Below are 22,333 nucleotides of genomic sequence, written 5' to 3' on the forward strand. Positions count from 1 at the left end.
GAACCATCCTTACTGACCTCAATTTGCATTTGAACACAACAACTCGCCTTGAAATCAATGAAAACATCTCTGCTGAAGGAGTGGCTGGATCACCACTGACCCACATGTCTGTTCTTATCTCTCATACATGTTAGACCACAAATGTAAACTATGAACTACATTAGCGCCACATGAAAGCATCGCTTTGCTCATTTGGTGTGAATGTACCAAAACTGGCTGGGGTACGCCTTGTTCAGGCCGTCAGTCTAACAGATCCACACTTGTGGCCATTTTAGAGACTAATCTGGGAGGAAACCAGAGCAGGCTGTAGGGGTATGGAAGTGGATTCTCACCACACCACCATTGTTAAAACTTTGTTTTGTACTTAATATAAATAGGGAAACAAAGAAAACTAATATGGGTTTGTTGTAAGAAATGTTTCGACCGAAAGGTTTTGAGATCAATCTATTTTGAGAAACAATGTCACATTTCAGACGACAATAACTTTTCTTCATATGCCAGATTGTGAGTTATAAATTTAGCTGATCTCATGTATTGGATTTAAACTTTTCTAAAAAATGAAGTGTGAGAAAACAAAGCTGAACAGCATCTTAAAAGGTGGTGTGAAAGCAAGTTAATGCATTAACTTTGGATGTGTCCAGCTGGAACACCCTTTTTTGTTCTTAAATAATTATGAGTTGGGATTTCTTACGCTGTTGTAAGTAATAATTAATGCTGTTAAAGCCAAGAGTCCATGTGCGATATATTATTTTAATGAATATTCAATGGTGAATGGAGAAAACAGATATTCCAGTTGAGTATATTTGAGAGACCGTTTATCATATATTGTCATAAAATTCAGCTTCTTATATCAAATGAATGATTAAAAAGTAAAGATTGTTACACAAATATCACCCCAAATACTCTATCATGTTTATGTCCTCACTTTCAACCTGACTGCCTTCATGAGGTTTAAAAGCAGTGGAGCTGAACCTTTGGAGGAATATATCTCACAGGTAAAATAAAAGTTGTGAAAAAATGTTTACTGCAGTAAGGACAGTAAATGTGTTTGCTATTTGCAAAACGTGTCATCGTCTCCTCAGCTGTATCAACCCCAAACAAAGTGAGTGGTCGGCTGGATGAAAAAAGAAGAATGCATCTTTAAGGATTTGGTAATGAATGGGTAGAAAAGTAGCTTCATTCAGCTCCCTCCTCTTCTTTCTGAGCCCACCCTGCCCCCCAGCACACCATTACAATGCGGGACCCCATCCCCCCAACACTCACATGCATTAACACACATTAACAAACACACACTCCCTGCCCTGCCCCCTGAGGAACTCGGGCAGGGGGTGGGTGTGTATGGGGGGGCTTTCCCCAACTATTTAAGCAGATTCCAACAGATGGTCGAGGAACTTTCCTACGAGGGTCACGTTGCTCTGTCTCCCAACTCCGTGTCTCCTTCTCATCGGACCTGATTTTTCTCCCCTTCCCCAGAAAACTCTTTCAACTCCTGGGGCAAGCCGTTTTTCTTCCCCTGGCTATCCACAAGCAACTGTAAGAGGGCCAGATACAATTCTCAGAAGTTTACCCAGGCCGTTAAACTTTTTTTCAGCCTTCTCACTCAAGTCACTGTGGATCGGGAAACGTTTTGTCCTCTACGGTGGGACCAGACATCCAGCTCCTTCACTCAGTGAGGACGGTGGAGCTAACCATGCCCTCTGACTTTTTAACACCTTTCCTGGAACTGGATGAGGAGTTCTTCAAGGTAAGACAATTTAAAACTTGCACACATTCCTACCAACATGCATCTAACTATCCTCAGTGATTGGCTGAATTAAGGCAATGTTAGAGTTTGAGCACTATTTCTTCATGTGGGGAAATATAGTTAAATGATGAACTAATATCTATTCAACTAACAGATTCAATGTTTATCGTTGGTTGTAGCCTTATTTAGAATATGGACTCAATAATAATGCAATAGATCATTTCAATGTTTTGGGGAAAATCTAGATTGGAGTGACTCCAACTGCATCTATACTTCAGCTTTAGGGCTCAGACATTTCATTTGAACTTATTTTTGTTTATATAAAACTCGTACACTAAAAACAGTGTGTGTTTTGACTGAATCTTGAAATCCTGAAAAAAAAACCTGTTAGATATGTTTATATAATGGCTGAGACTTCAACACGATAAAAACGGAATTATTTAATGGAATTTGATTGTTTTGTCTTTGTGCATGTGCTATTTTTAAATCCCATTTAACACATTTTTCAATTTAAAATGTTACATTTTTATTCAACCAAACTAGGGAACCGGTTGTACTCAAAGTTTCCCCGCAATTCACTGCATTCCCAAGACAAAACATAATGCACATGTAAAGTAAATGTTCCTGGTTGGTTAAGCTGCAGCTTTAAAATCTCCTTTCAGCTCGACTGACAGTCTCGCTCCAGCGCTCCAGGAATGCAGAAAGCTCACATCCATTCTTCTCCTCTCTCCTTTTGTGTGACAGAATTTCCGTGGCCTGGAGGCGACAGATGGCTCGCCTACCGGCCCACAGCCACAACAGCAGCAGCAGCACAGTCAGAGAGTCCTGGGCTTCCAACGTCGCCATTCTCTGTGCCCTGTGACCCTCCCCAACTCCAAGTTCAACAACAGCAGCAGCAGCTCTGAGGTGATCGACTCAGCCGGCTGGGGGATCAACATGGCCTCCACCCAGGGGTGGGGAGAATGTCAGCTTCCCCGCTCTTCGCTCAGCCACATCCCCTTCAGAGTTGACCGCTCAGTCAGCATGATCGAGGGAAATGTCAGCAGCTTGGGAGACAGAGAGCACAAAATGGCTAACTTGTCCCCAAAACTGCTGCTCCCCCCACCAGGCTTCTGCATGAGCAACACGTCTCTCCCCTCCCTTGCCTCCCCCTCTGCCTCCCCCTCTGATCCCAGATCCCCAGTTCCCTCGCCCCACATCTCCACCCGGTACAAGACCGAACTCTGCCGCACCTACGAAGAGAGCGGGACCTGCAAGTATGGCGCCAAGTGTCAGTTTGCCCACGGCATGGACGAGCTGAGAGGCCTGAGCAGGCACCCTAAGTACAAGACCGAGCCATGCCGCACTTTCCACACGATAGGCTTCTGCCCCTACGGAGCCCGCTGCCACTTCATCCATAATGCTGATGAGATCCTTGGCGGCGCTCCTCCACAGAAGCAGAAGATGAGGCCTCCTCTGTTGCGTCATAGCCTCAGCTTTGCAGGCTTCTCCTCATCTCCGCAGACTTTCCAACCACTTGAAGAGTCGCAGCCTACCTCCCTCCTCTTCACTCGGGCCTCCTCTGTTTCCCCTCCTCCTTCCTCCACAGGGAGCCCAGAGCTCCTCTCTCCTCTCTTCCCTGAGCCAGGGCCACTGAAGCACAGTGCATACCCTTTCTCTGGCATCACTGACCTAGCAGGCGACAGCAGTGATTCTGCCGTACGATTCTATGCTGTGACCGATTCCGTCAGCGCCAGGTGTCCCAAATCCACTTTCACCTCCAAAAATCCAAACCTCCCGTACCACCTCCCACAGCAGCTGCCCGTCTCCCTGAATGGCCTCCCTGGCCTTCAGCGATGCTCGTCAGCAGACTCTCTCTCCGAGGAAGGCTACACCTCCTCCTGCTCCCTTAGCTCTTCCTCCAGCGGCACAGAGTCACCGAGCTTCGAGGGCCGACGCCTGCCCATCTTTAGCCGGCTGTCTGTTACAGACGAGTAGGGAAGGGTTTTACTGTGGGACTGAATTTAATCAGGGATAGATGGTCTAATTCTTTAACTCTATGTGACAAGGACCTGACATTGGGTGTCCAGTCCAAAAAAAACTTTTAAAACAAGAGTTATGATAATGGTCATAAAGGATTAAATCATTAGGTTTTCAGTTCCTCTCTAACTTCAGCCAGGTAAACGTACCTAACTTTGTGCATATTGCATTTCTCATCCAAGCAGTTGTAGCGCTGCTCAGTGTTCGTCCAGTTTTAGCTGACTTCCTCTTTTGTTTTATTGTTATTTTTATAAGGTTGTTCTTTTATGCCATTGTTACTGCTGTATACTGTTGTATACCCATTGTCAGAGGATACTTTGAGGGTACTTCACTTAGCTCAGCATATATTATTCCTACTCAGAGTTAAGTTCTGTGTGAGGCCTCCCTGTACCCTGACTTTGTTGTTTGCCCTATGTATGACTGGTGTGCTCTCCACATTTTTAATACAGCAGTGTTGATTTTTACAGATCTTATTTCATATTTTACCCTTTATAGACAGTTTATAATGATACCAGGCTGCGGCACTTCTCCAGTCATATAAGGGCTCTCCAACTGTATGAAACTAACCTCTTGTCCACGAGCGAGAGGTTTAAATAACTGTATGCCGTCAGTGATTGATTAATTAATTGGTTGTATGGCTGTGGCCACTTGATTGTATTTGTCAGCCATTTTGACTGCCTGGCAAGGATTTAGCTTAACTGCCTGAGCAACAAAAGAAGCACATGTGTAGGCAACCCACTGACTCTCTAGTTACCAAAGTTGATGTTAGACCTCCCCTAACCTATTAGTACTGTTAACTCCTAGCCTAGCCTTTAACCACGACAGGTCGAATACAGTGTTGTGATTATTGTTATTCTAGCTTAACACTTTTGTAGACTTATTTATTGCTTCTTTTAAAATTTGTTGAGTTTGCTTTGTGATTGTGTTCATGCATTTTTTTTGTTTTATAAAGAGAAATGATGCTTTACTTATGCATTCATGATGTCCATCTGCTTGGTTTGCGCTAACCAGTAGCTTTAAGAAGGCTCACGGAGAGGAGAGGAAAGGAGGAAGAAAAACATTTTGGCATTCTATATGTACGTTTGTTGCCTTATTGGCTAATAGGCCTGGCAGAAATCAAGACTCACTGAGTTTTCACGTCAAAAGCAGCTCGTTGAGTTGAGTCAGGTTGAGTCAGTGTTTTCCGTCTCCGAAACCGAGACGCCTAACAATGGCTCTGCATCTGCAGCATCCTTGATCAGTTGCATAAGAGAAACTTTCTGCTGTTGGCGTGAGCATACAGTGAGTCTACTCTCCTCTCCATTAAGCCTCACACCTCTGACTGTAATAACCTTTTTTGCAATTGTTAAGTGCTGTTTTCTAAATACAAAGCAAACCGGTGGTGAAAGAAAGTTTGCCACACATTCATGTCCTCAGTGTAAGTCGGTCGTGATAAGTAAACGTGTGGTTACACTACTGGCAGCTACAAAACTATCAAAAGAAGGATAAATGTTAATGTTAGAAAAGAGTTTTCATATTTTACATATGTGACTAATCTGACTGTGTATCAGGACTGCTGTTTTACTGCCTTGTGGTCGTAGTGTGTGGAAATTCCTACCTTTTTAAAATCCCGGGTGCTATCTTCTTCTGTTGTGATGTAAATTGGTGAAACGGTGACCTTTGTTTATAGTTGACTTTTATCTATCAGAGTTGCCTTGATGACAATGTGTTTGTAGGTCGACCTCTGTTGCACGCTAGCTAGCTAGCTAACGCTCTGAATGGCAGGTGAAATCAAGCGAGTTCAAATGAATCCAGGCAAGATTTGCATTGTTTGTTTTTGTCATGAAATCAACCCAACCTGACCTGAAGAGTCCAGAGACGCTTTTTGTTGCTGTAGCTTATTGTTAGCTTGACCTGGCAGCAAGCCATTTTTGTAACTTTTGTTAACTTAAAGTCTTATTTATTTTTGTTTTTTCAAAGCAAAACCTATATTGTGGTGTTTGAAATTGTGTTTTTGTTTTATTTTACATAATTTAAGTGCATTTATTGTTTACATTCCATGGGTTATGTTGATATCCTAGCTCTTTATCTTAATATATTTGTCCCCTTTTATTTCACAATAAAAGTCTTTGAAAAGTGAGTGCTCTGTTGTCTTGTATGTTATTACACGTATGTAATTGTGTTATATACTGCACAGGAAGTCTGAATGTATTTGATTAAATAATGGATGTTTTACAATATTTCCTACTAATTAGGCCATTTTTTATGTCCAGTAACGTATGAAATAATAGCAGAATAAAACAAAAGAAGGAATCCAACACTTATGAGCCACGTCACCACACTGAGAATGCATGTTTTAAGTAGTATCCTCACATCTCCTTATCTCACAATTGTATTCAGTTTCCTGTAAGATTAGCTCAGCTACGCAGTGCAGTTAAATGCAGTCATACCATCTGCAGAGGTCAACAACATCTTGTTGTGTAACATAGAAGAATTTGTAGAATATGGGATGCAGGAAAATTAGAGATGTGGGTTTTAGTGCTAGATTAACCTCTTACACTTTCCTCTTACAAAATGCTTAGATCTACAGTGTTTCTTTTGGAGAATGTGGGCAACTGGAGTCAGATTCCTTTTAAGTGCTGTAAAAGGGGGTCTTTGTGGTTAACATGATGAAATAACACAAATGTTCCTTTTTGGTGAAGCGCTCCCACGAGCATCATTTTAAAATGCTGCCACTGCTTCTGGGGCCTTTACGATCATCTGGGTCTCATTGACACACAAAAGGGACAAAGATTAACTCTTTCTCTTACTTGTGCTTAGGGAATCTCCCAGCCCTCCCCTATGTGTATGTGTGTTTGTGTGTGTGTGTTTTGTGCTGTGTGGGAAGAGAAGTGAGTTTTGTTGCAACTCGTCTGAACAGACCAATTTAGAGTGAGTGACACTGAGGAGAATGTTTGGGCAACAGATGCTCGAACAAAGACTTCCCAGCACACAATGGGGCACAGAGATACTTGTGACTGATTTCCATCCATTCACACAAAGTGGAGCAGAAGTTGACGTCCTCCCCTCTGTGTGTGTGTGTGTGTGTGTGTGTGTGTGTGTGTGTGTGTGTGTGTGTGTGTGTGTGTGTGTGTGTGTGTGTGTGTGTGCGTGTGTGTGTGTGTGTGTGTGTGTGTGTGTTGTGTGTGCATGTGTGTGTTGTGTGTGTCCGATTATATAAAAACTACTTTTTTTAATGTAGCTAGTGGAAGCTAGTGGAGCTAATTTCCTATACTTTTCTATACGGTTGCAATGTATCCTCATACAACGCTTTTGTTTGATATCTTACAAAAGTAATTTTGTTTCATGCGTTCTACTACGAATGTCCAGCAACATGGGCGATCACTGCGTCCTGCAGTGTTTAGGTAAAAAACCTACTTTAGTACGGAAGTTACAAATAAGTGACTTCATAAGGTCTCCTGGGTGAAAGTCCTGTGTTTGCTTATCACTCTTTATAGCACGCCACTTGTCCTGGCTCACGATTACTGGATAACTTACAACTTCATAAAGTGGGTCTTATATAGTCACATCATTTTGCATAGGTATAGCTGGACAGTTTATGAGAACAGTCTGTTGGGCAGTTTAATCTATAACAAAACATATACACATATACATATTATGTATATTTGTTCGTCAAATCTTTCTCTGCAAAGTAACTACAGCTGTCAGATGAATATATTGGAGTAAAAAGTATTAGATGTCCCTGGGCAATGCAATGTAATACATTAACAAAGTCACAAAATACATCAAAATGTAAAATACAAAGACTAACATCGAACAACTAAATTCAAGTTTTCCAATGTTCGATGGTGCTAAGTACACAAAAACATGTATCTTTCCGATAATTCCAACTCTCATTCAACATTCATATCATCAAAAATAATCTAAGTCTAGAACTTCTTGTGATTCCAAGAAAAGTGATATGGATGAAGTTTCTGTTCATGTATGTGTGTACATTCTGTCTCGGTGCACTGCATGTGTGTGTATTGGCATTCAGCTGTGGGCAGGCTGAGGATTTCCCTTTGGTGAATGAATAACAATAAGTAGAGTGAAGCAGGAGCAGACTCCCACAACCCCCATGGCTACTTACCATTCAATACCCGTGGTTGTGTGTGTGTGTGTGTGTGGGTGTGCATGAATGTGTGTGTGTTTGTGTGTGTGTGTGTGTGTGTGTGTGTCTGTAAGACCTTAAAAAGGCCAAGGGCCATCCCTGCGCAGCCCCTCGACCCCTCCCTCCCCTCCTGGTCATTCAGGCCCTTTGTGTTCCCCTGCTTTCCCTTTTCAGTCGAACATCTGTATGCTAATGCAGCTCAATGAGAATGGACTAGAATCATCCTGGGAGAGAGGGTGAGGGGTGGCTTCGCTGTGTGTGTGTGTGTGTGTGTGTGTGTGTGTGTGTGTGTGTGTGTGTGTGTGTGTGTGTGTGTGTGTGTGTGTGTGTGTGTGTGTGTGTGTGTGTGTGGAGGAGTCTCTCTGAATTACTAATGTCATCAAATACTCGACAAATCAAACAGCAGAGTTGTGTTGAAGTTAAAGTTGTGGTAGAAGCTGAAATCAATATGTGATCTAGCCTCCAGCTCAAGTACAGCTTTGACATTTTACGGCAGGTTATTTGCAATTTAAAAAGACAAAAAAATGACTGTTAGAGGAAGCATTGAGTCTGGATTTTGAACATTATGTGCAAACAAGGCATTGGGAGAGTTAAAGTCAAGGTAACGCCACATCGAAATACTATGTAGATGTCCTGGAAGTGGGTGCTAGAGGTGGGAGGGACATTTACTCAAGTTATGGTCCTTGAGCATTTTTGTAACACATTTGCACCACAGAATAATGTATTCCATAAAACAAATATTGATGTGTTTTTGGGTTGTTGTTGCTACATTTATACTCAATAAGTAAGGCTGACAGCTTTTGCCAAACTTGTTCTGCCATGTCTTGTAAAACCCGAAAAACCAATAAATATGTTTCACAGCAGCAGCAAAGGGGAAGTTTGTAACAAATGAAAGCTACATGACCATTTTCACACATTCCTCAAAGGTTTCTGCTTCCCAAATGAAAACCTTAATACATGATGAACAAGGAAAGTTGGTACTACACACGCAGTAACCGCCCCCCCGTGTCAACACAGAAGTTCACACCATCATTTCTCAGTTTCAGTGCCATGAGGCTGTCGAGTTGAGTGTTCCTTTTTACTGTTTTCGTGTATTTGTACGTGTAAACTGTTGATTGCAGCAGCTGATTCTTGGTAAGTCTAATTGTTCTTCCGTCTGCACTCGGCGACCAAACACTGGCTTTCTAGCTACTTCTGATCAACGTTCTTAGCTTTATATCCTCCGGTGGCAGGTCACTCACGTAACCAGCATCCCAGCTCTCCCCATTCACACTAAGGTCGTCTCTCCTCGTTCCTACTCTGTTACGCCGGCAGCGAAGGAACGACTCTGACACCCCTTTCCATCTTTGTACCTTTTACAATAACGATGTTATGGGAAAAAGGAACAATACTCCTGCAATGAAAAGGCAGTGTAAACAGGACTAGAGACTGCTAAATCATCGTATTAACTTCAGATAAACTTCGTAGAACAGGGATGGAGGATTTTGTCTCCCATCACTTAGATTTGAAGCACACTAATTAACCAACTGCATTCTAACTGTGAGGTGCCATAAACTCATCCAACCAGCAGAAGAAACACCCATTGCTGCCTACTGTTACATTATTCATTGGAGGCAGGGAATCAAGTTATGGCAGGAAGCAGTTTACTGACATGAGTTTTGTGTGAAAATTGTGTGTGCTTATTCACTCATCACCTAACACACATTCAAAACTTCTAAACTCTGGGTTATTCCAGTAGAAGCATGTTGCACAATGTCTGAAATGACAATTTGACAATAAACACAAAAGTTACAGAGTTTAAAGACTTTAATACTAGGCATATTTTTGTTTTATAACAGAGCTTATCTTGTCATGGACTACATTTCTTGCATTTTTGCAAATTGAAGAGAGTGAAAGACCTTTGGGCAAGAAGAGATGTAGAGACGGGAGGACATCTAGTGGAAGCTCTAGAGACACACACTTTGTGTGTGAGTCTATGTTTTTTTAGAAATTATTTATTAGTCCAAGTATTATATATTAGTCAGAATGTAACTTCTGTTAATATATCAAACTATATTCCGGTCACATTTATGATGGCCAAGTCACAAGAGTGATGAAATAACAGAACCGTCATTGACATTTTTAGTTATTAACCACTTTATTTAACCAGGGTAGAACCAGATGTGCTCCCCTTTTTCAGGAATAATGTTTCCCAGCATGGCTACATAATAGTGGGATACTAGTAAAGTGGGACAATGTATGAAGTTAATGGGCAAACGTGTTCCCACAGTGAAATAATTCCTCTCGGGTTCAGCTAACAGATTTCAGATTCTGAAATATCCCCGGCTGCTAGGAAAATAAGTTATAAATATCACTGGAACAATACCTATGGGGGAAAAAATCACTTCTGGTCCAGCAAGATGAAGAAGAAGAAGATAAGATATGAGATCATCTTTTATTAGTCCCACAGCGAGGGAATGTGTGTTGTTGCAGCTGTAAAGCACAAGAGGCATCAGTTAAGAAAAAACACAATAAATAATGTATAAATACAATAAATGAATACATAAGCACTACAGATGTAATATATAAGTAAACAGTACTATATATATAAACGCTAACATATTCTAACATTTAAAACCTTAGACCTTAAACCTAGATATCTTCTTACCAGTATTTTTCTGCATTTTATTTCCAAGTTTATTGACACATTCAGTAACGTCGCTTGCAAGAGAGAGACATAATAGTGTTTCATGCTCTACACGGGAGCAAAACAGTGATCCGCTCATCTAAACATTGCTCCGTACATAAAAACATGCTATATTTAAATCTATGCATATTACAACAGCAAGGGTGCAGTGAGGTCTAACCATTGATGCTGTGTTGGCACTACAGCATCCCAGAAATGTAAATATAAAACAAATTTGCTTTATCACAATAATGAGAATTGATATGTATCGCCTTGACGTAGTTCCTCGCTGTTGCCACTAGATGGCAGTAAATACTATTCTATATGATCCACAGCCGCCTTGAATGTCATGTAACAGTGAGCGCCACACTAATAAAGGGATTTAGAACATTTTAACTTATCGATGTAATTACAATGTAATATGTGTTATGACTATTTCTTAATGTGAAGTTGGACTGCGGCCACTGGAGAACAATTAACACAGCCTTGATGCTTTCAAAGTGTCACTTATATTCTGAAAGTATTGACGTTTAAGGTGTTGCAGGTTTCAAAGCTGGATGTCCAGTTTGCCGACTTGAACTGAATTGAAATATTTCAATGACATTCATGATCCCCAGAGGATGAATCCAAATGACTATATTGTCTCTATCACCAGCATGAGTTGACAATTTGGGGTTTTGGATTGTCAAGAAATTGCAAAGAATCAGGCCAAAATGTTCCCATCAACCCACTGGATATAAAGGTAAAGTATACTGTATATTTGGTTTACTAGTATATTTCACACAATCTATAATTACAATCTAAAATCTATAAATATGCCGACAAAATAGTTACAAATAAAACAGAAATCGAACAGTTTTTTATTTTATTTACTACTTTATTGCATTTTCCATTGCATCAAAGTCTTAGTCACATGTTTCACTCTTCATTCAACAAAGTGCATTGATTAGACAGCAGTATTGGCAGAAGTAATTGGTGGTGGTGGAGTAGTTTGCAGTTTTGCAGTTTGTGCGTTCTTTTGTTGTTGTTTTTTTGACACTGGTGAAACCGGTGATGAAAGAGCAGAACACATTAGAGAGTGAGCAGGAACCTGAATCTGAAGTAGGCCACAAGCTCAGGTATGCCAGAAAAGGTCACTGCCTCCTTGTGTTAGAAACTAGAATTACTAAAAGTAAAACATGAGAAATATGTTTGAATTCAACAACATGACTTCTGAATTTTACAAAAGCTACTCATTAAAAACAAAATGACACCACGAGGCTACTCTGCGCATTTTCATTACAGTATGTCACGAAACTAAAAATATAAAAATTAAGTCAACATTGCAGTCAAAGGGGGAAGGGTGGGGGGGGAGGGGGGCAAATGTGGGTTTGGGGATTTTTCCGTTTGGATGGCGCCTTCAAGCACATGACCGACAGTTTCCAGTGGGGTCCAGTGTGGCCTTGGAGAGAGATGGATGGGAGGGGTCAAGCATCAAGGGTCAGGGAGAAACATAACGGGAGGCTCCTTCAGGCTGAAACACAAGGCGAACAGGAAACAAACAAACAAAAAGTATGTAGCTATATGCAAACATCAAGGTGCTGCAAGGAGAATATCAGCGTTTTTTATGCATCTTATTTGCAAAAGCAGGAACATTACAGAGGTTTGAGTAATTGTCTGTAATATTCAAAGGCATTTTATCTGATAAGTGGGTCAAAGACTCACACAAAATCTGTATGAAACCAGATTAATTCAACTAAGAGGACTTATTCGTAATGTTTGCTACCATTTCATGAAATGTTTTACTGCCCAGTGGTGAAGCAAAAGCAGTGGAGAAAGAAAGTGTGTTTTACCTGGAGAGTAGCTAGTCAACCGAGACTTCCCCTGGCTTTAACTACTCAGCTTCTTCCTCCTGTTAAAAGAAATGATCATGTATCAATAAAAAATACTTACAAGGAAAACTATGAAAGATTATTGAGGTAGGAATTCCTCAAGAATGTATTAAAATATGTGTTTTGAGTTACAGCATCTTACGTTTTCTAAAAAAAACGAATAATTCAGTACAAATCGCTGCAGTCTGTCGCTTGTTGTTTTAGCCGTTTGTTCTCAGAGACCTGGGTCAGATCTATTGGGTGGGTGCGTTTTAAGATTAGTGGATTTAAGAAAAAAGATTACAGCTGGATTTGCTTAATTTCATACACAATAAAAGCGATGATGCTTCCTGACGGATGGCATAAAAAAGCCAGACGTTTTCCTCTTTTTTAAAAACAACCGTCCTGTTTCATATTTGTCTGAATGATAAAGATTGGCATGTATTTGTGTCCCACATAGATCCACTCTCTTAATGAGAGCGAAAAAGGATTTCTGTGGGCGTGTCAAACACAGGCGACACTCATAGAATACAACCTGTGTTTCTTCCAAGTCTTCTTCTGCTTCTTCTTCTTCTTCTTCCTTTGGGAGGTTAAAAAAAATGAAAGAGAAAAGAAGGGGGTTGTGTGAAGTCATGGTCCAGATGACGGCCAGGTGAGAGGAGTGAAGGTGGGTTAAAAATGGATGGAAGTGTGGCCGTTGGCAACCAGGGGCAACAGAAAGACAAAGAAGGGATCTAACGACCCACAGACCAGTCTTGACTCCTGAGTCAGTGAGTCAAGACTGGAGCTTAAGAAGGTGCTGCACCATATCAGATGATCTCTTTATGTTTTATTTAAGTGCAATCACTCAGCCGATTATTGCTTTCTTGAAGCAATCTCACCGAGGGAGTTGACATCATTTTCTATAATTAGAAGCCACAATCGCTTGATTCTGTCATACAAATAAAGAAAGCAAGTACCAAACACTAGAAAAAGAGCAAGTACCAAACACTAGAAAAAGAGCTCTCTCGGATCATCGGACATAACTAAATATTTTTCTCCCAGTGATAACGAGAGGCTCTCCCTCTCATCCGTCATCTTTGGAACTAGTCACATCCACTTTGTTTCAAAGTGCTCTTGGCAAAAAGAAACAAAAGGTAAGACTTTAAAAAAAGAAAAGGAAAAAGCAACCAAACGTGTCTGAAGTCATGCTCGTGTGTAGACAGGCAGAGTTGCACACAACACAACAAATCTTTCCACTTGTTCCCGAGGCATTAAAACAACAAAAAAGTAAAGAAGGCATGGCAGAAAAATGCCTGCAGCCGACATTCTTTAATGCAACACTGAACTAACAACAAATATCGCATGGTCAGCTGCCATCCTGGAGTAACGCTCGTCAGAGCCGAGTCAAATTCCCACAATGTGCCCTGGCCTGCAAGACACACAACTGCTGAGGACAGAGACAGTAGAAATGATCCCAAACCTGCACATGAAATCTACGTATGCAATAAGATCATGCATAAAAATCCAAATATGATTCACACCAAGCAAAACAAAACATACCTCTTGTACTTCAGCCTCTTCTTCTTCCTACGGAAGATGAAAGCATGTGGGGTTTAGTATGCGAATATCACAAAGAAGGAAAGAAGATCAACGTAATACGTAGATAATACGTCATTCACGTGGTCCGTTTATTGACTCGCATTTTTTGTTACCTCACTAAATCCACCTACGGTTTAAGTCAAATTTTGTCACATTTATCATGCTGCACACCATCAGGCATCTCCATGGAAAATAAGTCCATGCAGCGCAAGAGAGAGAGACAATAGAGGAAGACAGTGGAAAGTCTATACAGCTTTAAAAAATACAAAACGCCACAAACCACAGACACTACTTCACTGCCTTGTTTCTCTTGTTCCTGGAAGAGAGGTGGGACGACAACAAAATAGATGGAAAGGTAGAGAGGAAAGAAGGCAAAGCAACACGTAGCGTAGATGACAGAAGATCAAGCAGAGGCTGGAATGTCTCAGAGAAGCAGAACTCTTTCCACACAGCACTTCCAACAGGATTATTTTTTTAACCTCGACTTAAAGCCGGGTGGGGGTTAAATCTGAACTCTCTGGGGAAGTTAACCCAGGAGTTAAACACTACGACAAAACTGTGAGAAAAGTTGCCCATTAACGAGAAACTTGCAACCATGTCCTCATAATGCATACATGAGGACGCTTTTTAATACCTGAAGGCTACCCAGATGAGGGAATCCAAAGTGTATGAGGACGCGGTTTAGAGATTTTAGTGTGCATGTCAACAGCAACAAAATGTAAAAAAAAAAAAAGTAAGAGAGACGCGTTTCCCCCACCCCCGGTGGAGATGAGACCCCCCTGTGTGAGTGCATGCTCAGATAAGTGTATGTGCTTGAGCTTGTGTGAGATCATTCTGTAACTTCATTGCACACATACTACAAGTAAACTAAAACTGACTTGTGTTATTATATACATTATTAGCTCTCAAAACATGATTCTTATATTGGCAATGTCCTTATGACGAGCACTGGAGGTCATAATTGAAATGATTGACAACCACTGCATTTGTAAGCGGATAAGACACAGTGTTGTCCTTAATCTGACTCTCATTCCTTGGTGGGACTCGTCTACGAGTTGAACTAGTGAAAGAGAACATTTGAAGGAATGCTTGATGGACTGGGAGGTCATGAATGGAGCAAGAAAGGAAAACTTTATAGATATATATCACATGAATCTACCTCAAGCTGTCGTAGCTCTTCTTCCTCCTAGAAGTAAATAACAAACAGCAGGTCAGCAGGCTGCGTGGGGAGCAAGAGAGCACCACAGACATGCGCAATGGAAACGTCTTCTGATTTAAAATGGACACTGGAAACTGGGAAGAAATGAGGAACAGGATGTTAGCAAAAAGACAGGAGGGGGGGGATGGAGTAGACTGATGCAGAGATGGAAGATAGAGGGGGAGAGAAAGGTGAGCAAATAAAGGGTGTACAGATGAGTGGGAACAGCAGACCAAGACCCCCACCCCGACCCAACCAGAGCAGCCTTCCCTGATCTCTGCACCATCAAACCCACACTGAGACCATCACAGACGCACCGTTACCTCTGACTGCAAATCCTCTTCCTCCTGGAGGGAGCAAACCAAGAGGTGGACAAAAGGGCAAAGAAGGGGTCAAAGGCCGTACCGTGCGTGCATAAGGAACTGAAGAGACATGCCGGTTCTTACATGCGGCTATCTGAAGTAGAAGGTGGACACTGTATGTGAGCTCAATTCAAATTGAAGGAAGTACAGTGAAAGCTCTTTAGTTAAAAGTGGGCCGTAACATTTCTAAAATGCGTATGTGACGCATAATAGTAGATTTAACTATTAAAAAAAGTCTCTTTTATATATTTTTCTCAGTGGTGTGAAATTAGTATAGGAAAAAATAGTTTCAAACATTCAAATGCTTGTGCAAAGGGACGAGAATTATTATTTTTTTTAAATCATCCACTGCCGTTGAACATAGAATGAGTTACACTTATACCTGAGTGTTTGCAAATACAGTGCAAAGCCATTTAATCAGAGTAATTTAATTAATCACATTGGATTGGTACCTCTGAATTTGGCTGATCATCTTCTGTGACTAACTTCTACATTTAAAAAGGGGATGAGAACATTTTTTGAGGCTCTTAAAATCGGCCTAACTTCTACTTTGAAATGTCAAACAGCACCTTTTTTCACATTATTATTCATCCGGTTTTCCGGCGAGAATTCAAACAAATTAATTTGTCAGTTAGTAGACACCCTACAAGTTCAGCCCCATGTTAGTGATTGGTATTTTAGTTTCAAATCACCGGCAAACAGACATCAGTGTGTTCGGAGACTTTTGATAGACCTACCTGTTCTTCTTCCTCCTCTTCATGGGCCTGCTATCAGAAGAGATACGATAGTATTAGAGATGTCGAACTATGCTGACGTATCCACACACAACACATACCGTGTATATCCACACTGAAACACAACTCATCAGGCTGACTGACCCCTACAAAGTGGGGTGTTTGTGGGACACACTTAGGACACACCTTGACCAGGACAGTTAATAGTGACTGGATATGGACAAGTGGGAATGTCATCGACGCTTGGAGGGAAATACAACAACAGCAGAAACAGACAAAACCCAGAAAAAGTTGCAGAAATACAACGGGAAAGAGGAATTTGTGGTTAATAAATGAGCGAATCCTGAAAGAGATTTGACGAGGAGATGCAGTAGGAGGACGACAAGACACTTAAAGAAGGAGGCAAACCCTTAATATGGAAGAAAAGGACATTAAAGAGACAGGGAGGGAAGGAAAAACAGAGCATTCCAGGAATGATGGGAAGGGTGGAGGAGACATTCAATTCAGTACATTCAAGGGGCGGAGGGAGAGGCAAAACTAAGGGAGGTTGGATTGTAGCTGAGTAGCAATTACTGTGTCTTCTATGACCTCGTCTGTTTCTTCCACTGCTTCCTCCTCCTCCTCCTCCGCGGGGGCCTCGTCTCCTGCTGTTTCTCCTTCTGTGGCTTCATCATCTGCAGTCTCTCCTTCTGCTACATCCTCCTCCTCCTCGCCACCCTCACCTCCCTCCTCCTCATCAGCTGCCTGCTCCTCCGCTCCGTGTGCATCCCCATTTCGCTCCTCCACTGGAACCTCCTTATCGTGAGGTGAAAACAACAACTGGTCGTCAAGGAAAGATTATAAAAGTGATTATAAAGAAAAAAGAGAATATTAATGGTTAGTCGATCCTGGGAATAAAGCAGAGGAGGAGGAGTGAAAAAGAGATGGAGATGTAGAGAATCAAAAGTTTGCAATAATGCATATTGGGAGTTGACTATTACAGATTAAACTAACAATATAAAACATGTCAGTTAGAGAGCTTTTGAGGGGTGGGTGGGGTTTTTTATCTCCCGCTGCTTCCTCCTGTCTTCAGTCTTTGCGCTAAGCTAAGCTAACCCGCTGATGGCTATAGCTTCACATTTAACTTGGATACATGGATGTTTTATCTAACTGTCTGCAAATAATTGTATTCCCCTAATGTTGAACAGTCGAAGCACAGTCTTCCTGGAACGAAAATGTAAAATGAACTCAGTTTGCACTGCATCACATCCTGTGGGATAAAAACAAATGTAGATCACAGATTCAGGTGAGCGTAACTCTCGTGCAAAAAATTACATATTATTACACAAAGTTCTTCTTCTTTAAATCAAAATATAGTGAATCAGTGGAGAAATCCTGCTTATGGGGAATGTCCAATAGCCTAGATTTCCATTATTTGAAATGTTATGCCATGTTTAAGGTGGTTAATGTAGAATTTACATTTAAATGTAGAAAGTGAATGTTCTTTGATCCTTTCAGATTTGGGATAAAGTGGTGAAATCAAGGACCAGCAGGGATTATTGCACCTGGAAAGAAAGGTTTTAGAAAGTCCCTGGAATCAAGAAGTATACAAGGCATGCTTTTTTTTTGTTCAAAGGTACACATTGAACAAAACATCAAATGTTACAATTCAAATAAAACACAAATACTTGCAGACAAGACTGTAGGAGCATGATGCTTTAGACCTCTGCAGGATTCCGAACACAGAGATGCAAGGTCACAGCGCTATAGTGACAGCTCACTATACAGTGGCTTGTTAAAGTATTCATACCCCTTGAACATTGCCACATTTTGTCACATTACAACCACAAACATAAATGTATTTTATTGCGATTTTATGTGATAGACCAACATATATGATATATGGATTTCAAATGTTTTTACAAATAAAACACTGAAAAGTGTGGTGTGCAAAAGTATTCAGCCCCCTGTACTCTGATACCCCTAAATAAAATCCAGTGCAACCAATTGCCTTCAGAAGTCACCTAATTAGTAGATAGAGTCCACCTGTGTGTAATCTAATCTCAGTATAAATACAGCTGGTCTGTGAAGGCCTCACAGGTTTGTTAGAGAACATTAGAGAACAAACAGCATCATGAAGCCCAAGGAACACACCAGACAGGTCAGGGATAATGTTGGGTAGACATTTAAAGCAGGGTTAAGTTATATAAAGATATCCCATGCTTTAAACATTTCCTGGCGTGCTGTTCAATCCATCATTCAAACATGGAAAGAGTATGGCACAACTGCAAACCTACCAAGACATGGCCGTCCACCTAAACTGACAGGCCGGCAAGAAGAGCATTAATGAGAGAAGCAGCCGAGAGGTCCATGGAGACTCTGGAGGAGCTGCAGAGATCCACAGCTCTGGTGGGAGAATCTGCCCACAGGCCAAGTATTAGTCGCCACTCCACAAATCAAGCCTTTATGGAAGAGTGGCAAGAAGAAAGCCATAAAAAGTCCTGTTTGCAGTTTGCCACAAGCCATGTGGAGGACACGGCAAACATGTGGAGGAAGGTGCTCTGGTCAGATGAGACCAAATGTGAAGTTTCTGGCCTAAATGCTAAACACTATGGGTGGTGGAAAACAAACTCTAGCTGTACATCACCCTGAACACACCATCCTCAACGTGAAACACGGTGGTGGCAGCATCATTCTGGGGGAGGCTGTTCTTCAGCAGGGACAGGGAAGCTGCTCAAAGTTGATGGGAAGATGGATGGAGCCAAATACAGGGCAATCATGGACGAAAACCTGCTAGTCTGCAACAGACTTGAGACTGGAGCAGAAGTTCACCTTCCAGCAGGACAACGACCCTAAATATACATCCAGAGCTACAATGGAATGGTTCAGATCAAAGCATATCCATGTGTTAAAAAGGCCCAGTCAAATTCCAGACCTAAATCTAAATTGAGAATCTCTACAAGACTTGAAAACTGCTGTTAACCGACGCTCTCCATCCAATCTGACTGAGTTTGAGCTCATTTGCAAAGAAGAATGGGCAAAAATTCCATCTCTAGATGTGCAACGCTGTTAGAGACGTACCCCCAAAATTATTAGTAAACTTTGAAAACCATGTGTTATTCTCCTTCCACTTCACAATTATGCTCCACTTTGTGTTGGTCTATTATTATATCACATAAAAGCCCAATAACATACATTTACGTTTGTGGTTGTGAAAAGTGCATTATCGTGAACTGAAAAATTCTCATTCATGCAGAACACATAAAGATTAGTCAATGTGATGACCCGGATGAGTGGAGGAGAGGCAATTAAGAGCCTGTTCAAGTCGACAGGTATGAGGAGACGTTACACTGGGTGGAAAAGGAAAGGTGAGACACGGCGAAAAGAAACATGAGAGGGAGGGGGGGGAATGAAAGTATCGACGGCATTACTATTGAGTCATCAAGGTTCCCCGCTGCATTTGTTTCCTCAGAATGGGTCCCGTTCTCCACAATGTGCCCATTGTCGGCCTGTTCCGCTTCCTGTGTCAATGAAACGATCAGGTTACATGTGAGTACATCACACAGAATCAGGGCTTGAAATGAATGGATAGCCAGCAAATACGTCCGCTACCTTTATGTTACCACCACTCCGACTATGTCAAACCAGAATTTATCTTGAAATAAAAGTTGATTTTGACATGTTCGAGGTTATAGTTAGTGTTATAGGCACTCAGATCAGATTATGTATATAGTATTTTGGACTCTGGACATGGAATACTGTAGTATTGCTTGAAAATGCTTGCGCAGCATCCTGGATGTGGGCTGTATGCAGGATGTATGCATCATATAGAAATAAAAAATGTCATCACGTACGGGGGTTTGATGTTCATCTCCAGCTCGGTGCAGGGCTTTAAAGTGCTTTAATACCCTGATGCTTGCTTGATTAATTCCATTGACTGTGCAGCTGTAATGGTTCTAGTGAGATGTGTTTGCCAAATTGCCAAATTTGAGTTTCTTTGTTCCAGATACTTAAAGTTAGAATAGGCAAGAATTTCCTAGAAACAATGTCAACCATCGTTAATGAACCACTACATGTGTGTGTATCTGCAGAGACACCTGCCGTTTGCCTGTTTTTTTTATTATTTTGCCTTCAGGCCCCGTGCAGGTGTATAACCCCCAGCCAATTACAGCGTGCAGGATGTGCAAACCGTTCAGGTCGACAAACACTGCAGAACGGCTGTGTGTCTGTTTACCGAGGCGCACGCGCCAGCAGAGAGGGCGGGATGAAGCGTTCCCTTTGGCGTTATTCGTTTAAAACCAGCAACGTGGAACCAGTCAGGCATATAGGGGTGAATGAAAGTAGATTGTTTTGGTTAGTTTTGTCCACAGTAGAATACAGAAAGTAGTTCCAACCTTTGAGCCAGGAGGAGGAGGCAGACCTAGGAAGGCATACACCATGTTGTCCTCCTTGGCATCGAAGAACGTTTCATAGTCCTGCATAAAAAATAAAAAAAAAAGTCCTTTAACAATTTACTACATCTTGTATTCCTCTGTTCCCACACGCTCATCATGTGCACTTAGTGGAGCACAGTGTTGTTATTGCACATACAGCCGTCAGTTAATGAAGATGACTCTTCGAGAATGTTTCTGTGCACATACTCCGCAGTAGCCTTCCTCGTTGAAGATCTGAGGGGGCAGGGGTATGCCGTTGGCAGGCTTCTTCTCCTCGGGCACATTCTCCCTCATCCACATGCGGTTCTCCTCGTTGCAGGCGATGTCCAGCTGAGCGTAGTCGACTTTAAGAGCCTCCAGGAAGCCGACCACATCTTGCTGCTTCTTCTTGATCTGGGAGACAAAGAAACAAATAAACTAGGGGTTAGATATAACTCTTTTGATATTTGGTTAGTTGTTATTTGTTATTTATCACAAATGCCAAATATATGATTGCAGATTTAATATGTTTGTTTCTTTACTATTAGTTGGACAGGAAATGTAATATAGAGACTTTGTTTAAAAATTGGTCAAAACAATGGATCTAGAAATGTAAATAGTTTAAATAAAATGTTTATCGCCAACTGAAATCTGTTGGGGACCTTGCACCTATCCCAGGATACAAACCCTGGATGCACTCAAGAGGATAAAACCCAGCTATTTCTGCTGTGACACAACACTGCCAGCCTTTCTGGGCCACCGTGCCGTTCCTGGACTGGTTCCAACTGCTTATTGAGCTTTGCCTAAAGTAGATCTAGAAGATGAATTCACCCCCTTCCCACTGTGTGGCCACCAGCCCCACTTAACGCTGTTTAAACAGACACTAATCACAAGTCGTATGAAAAGATTTGTTTCTTCGGGGGGGGGGGGGGTCCAAACCTCCACCAAGACCGGCTATGTGGTCGAAACTCTGAAGCGTCTCTATATCGGGGCATACAAAGCTTTGGGAGCCCCTCTTCTAGAAAGCTCTCCGTTTGAATCACACCGATTTACGAGTCGATTAAAGTGGGCTATTGAAGCGCTGCTTCAAACTAAGCATGCATGAAGTCATCAACCTGCCAACGAACTCACAGGCAAAGTGACATTTGTGTCGAGGTTTAGCGCTCTTGATTTAACGTGAGGAGCGAAAGCGGTTTAAGGAGCAGCGACCAAAGTTGACTCTTGACAAGAAATCGGTGTCGCGCCGGCTGAATGCTTACCGCAGTGGATCCCGACGAAGAGGCGAGGAACACTTTGATTACCATTTTTTTTGTTTGTTACAATATGTGTTGCGGAGTAGGGTATGCAACAAGTTGGCTCTTAAAGGAGCAGGCGGCCTCCGCTATTATTAGAGCTCGCCCGGGACATGGCACGTAGATCACACACACGCACGCGCGCACACACATATACCCACACACACACACAAGCGCTGCCCGGGCTATTTATTGACTCCGGGCGCCGTTACTGCAGGATTGGCGGGTTGGCCCCTAGGGGCGCAGCACCACACAGGCTGATTGGCAACTTCAGCTGTCTTTCGGCGCGGTGGACGGCGAGGCGAGTCCTCAGCTCCTTGCTGAGTGCATATATGGACAGTAATAGCACTGACCAGCACTATAGGCTG

General features: G+C 41.9%; 2 protein-coding genes across 35 annotated transcripts; one reads left to right on the plus strand and one right to left on the minus strand.

Moving 5' to 3' along the window:
* Positions 1–1,261: 1,261 nt before the first annotated feature.
* LOC311019576 (mRNA decay activator protein ZFP36L1) lies at positions 1,262–4,869 on the plus strand. Its single transcript, XM_084019112.1, has 2 exons — positions 1,262–1,744; positions 2,489–4,869. Exons 1-2 carry the CDS (start codon positions 1,691–1,693, stop codon positions 3,719–3,721), a joined length of 1,287 nt encoding a protein of 428 aa, XP_083875238.1. The 5' UTR covers positions 1,262–1,690; the 3' UTR covers positions 3,722–4,869.
* Positions 4,870–11,435: 6,566 nt separating this feature from the next.
* sh3bgr (SH3 domain binding glutamate-rich protein) lies at positions 11,436–22,099 on the minus strand. Of its 34 annotated transcripts, none has more exons than XR_014597853.1 (12): positions 21,933–22,099; positions 20,902–21,087; positions 20,656–20,736; positions 19,693–19,782; positions 16,871–17,077; positions 16,286–16,315; positions 15,504–15,533; positions 15,148–15,174; positions 13,946–13,976; positions 12,943–12,977; positions 12,390–12,448; positions 11,436–12,070 (listed from the first exon to the last, which is right to left on the minus strand). XR_014597853.1 is itself a non-coding variant. In XM_084019777.1 (11 exons), exons 1-10 carry the CDS (start codon positions 21,975–21,977, stop codon positions 12,431–12,433), a joined length of 741 nt encoding a protein of 246 aa, XP_083875903.1. In that variant the 5' UTR covers positions 21,978–22,098; the 3' UTR covers positions 11,436–12,070; positions 12,390–12,430. The 34 variants fall into 34 exon arrangements, 25 of the variants coding, with proteins under 25 accessions (XP_083875903.1, XP_083875925.1, XP_083875910.1 ...); XR_014597854.1 differs by having other exon boundaries at positions 15,510–15,533; positions 16,286–16,312; positions 21,933–22,098; XR_014597855.1 differs by having other exon boundaries at positions 15,510–15,533; positions 21,933–22,098.
* Positions 22,100–22,333: the final 234 nt, after the last annotated feature.

Source organism: Eutrigla gurnardus (assembly GCF_963514095.1).
Source record: "Eutrigla gurnardus genome assembly, chromosome: 10".
NCBI lineage: Eukaryota > Metazoa > Chordata > Actinopteri > Perciformes > Triglidae > Eutrigla > Eutrigla gurnardus.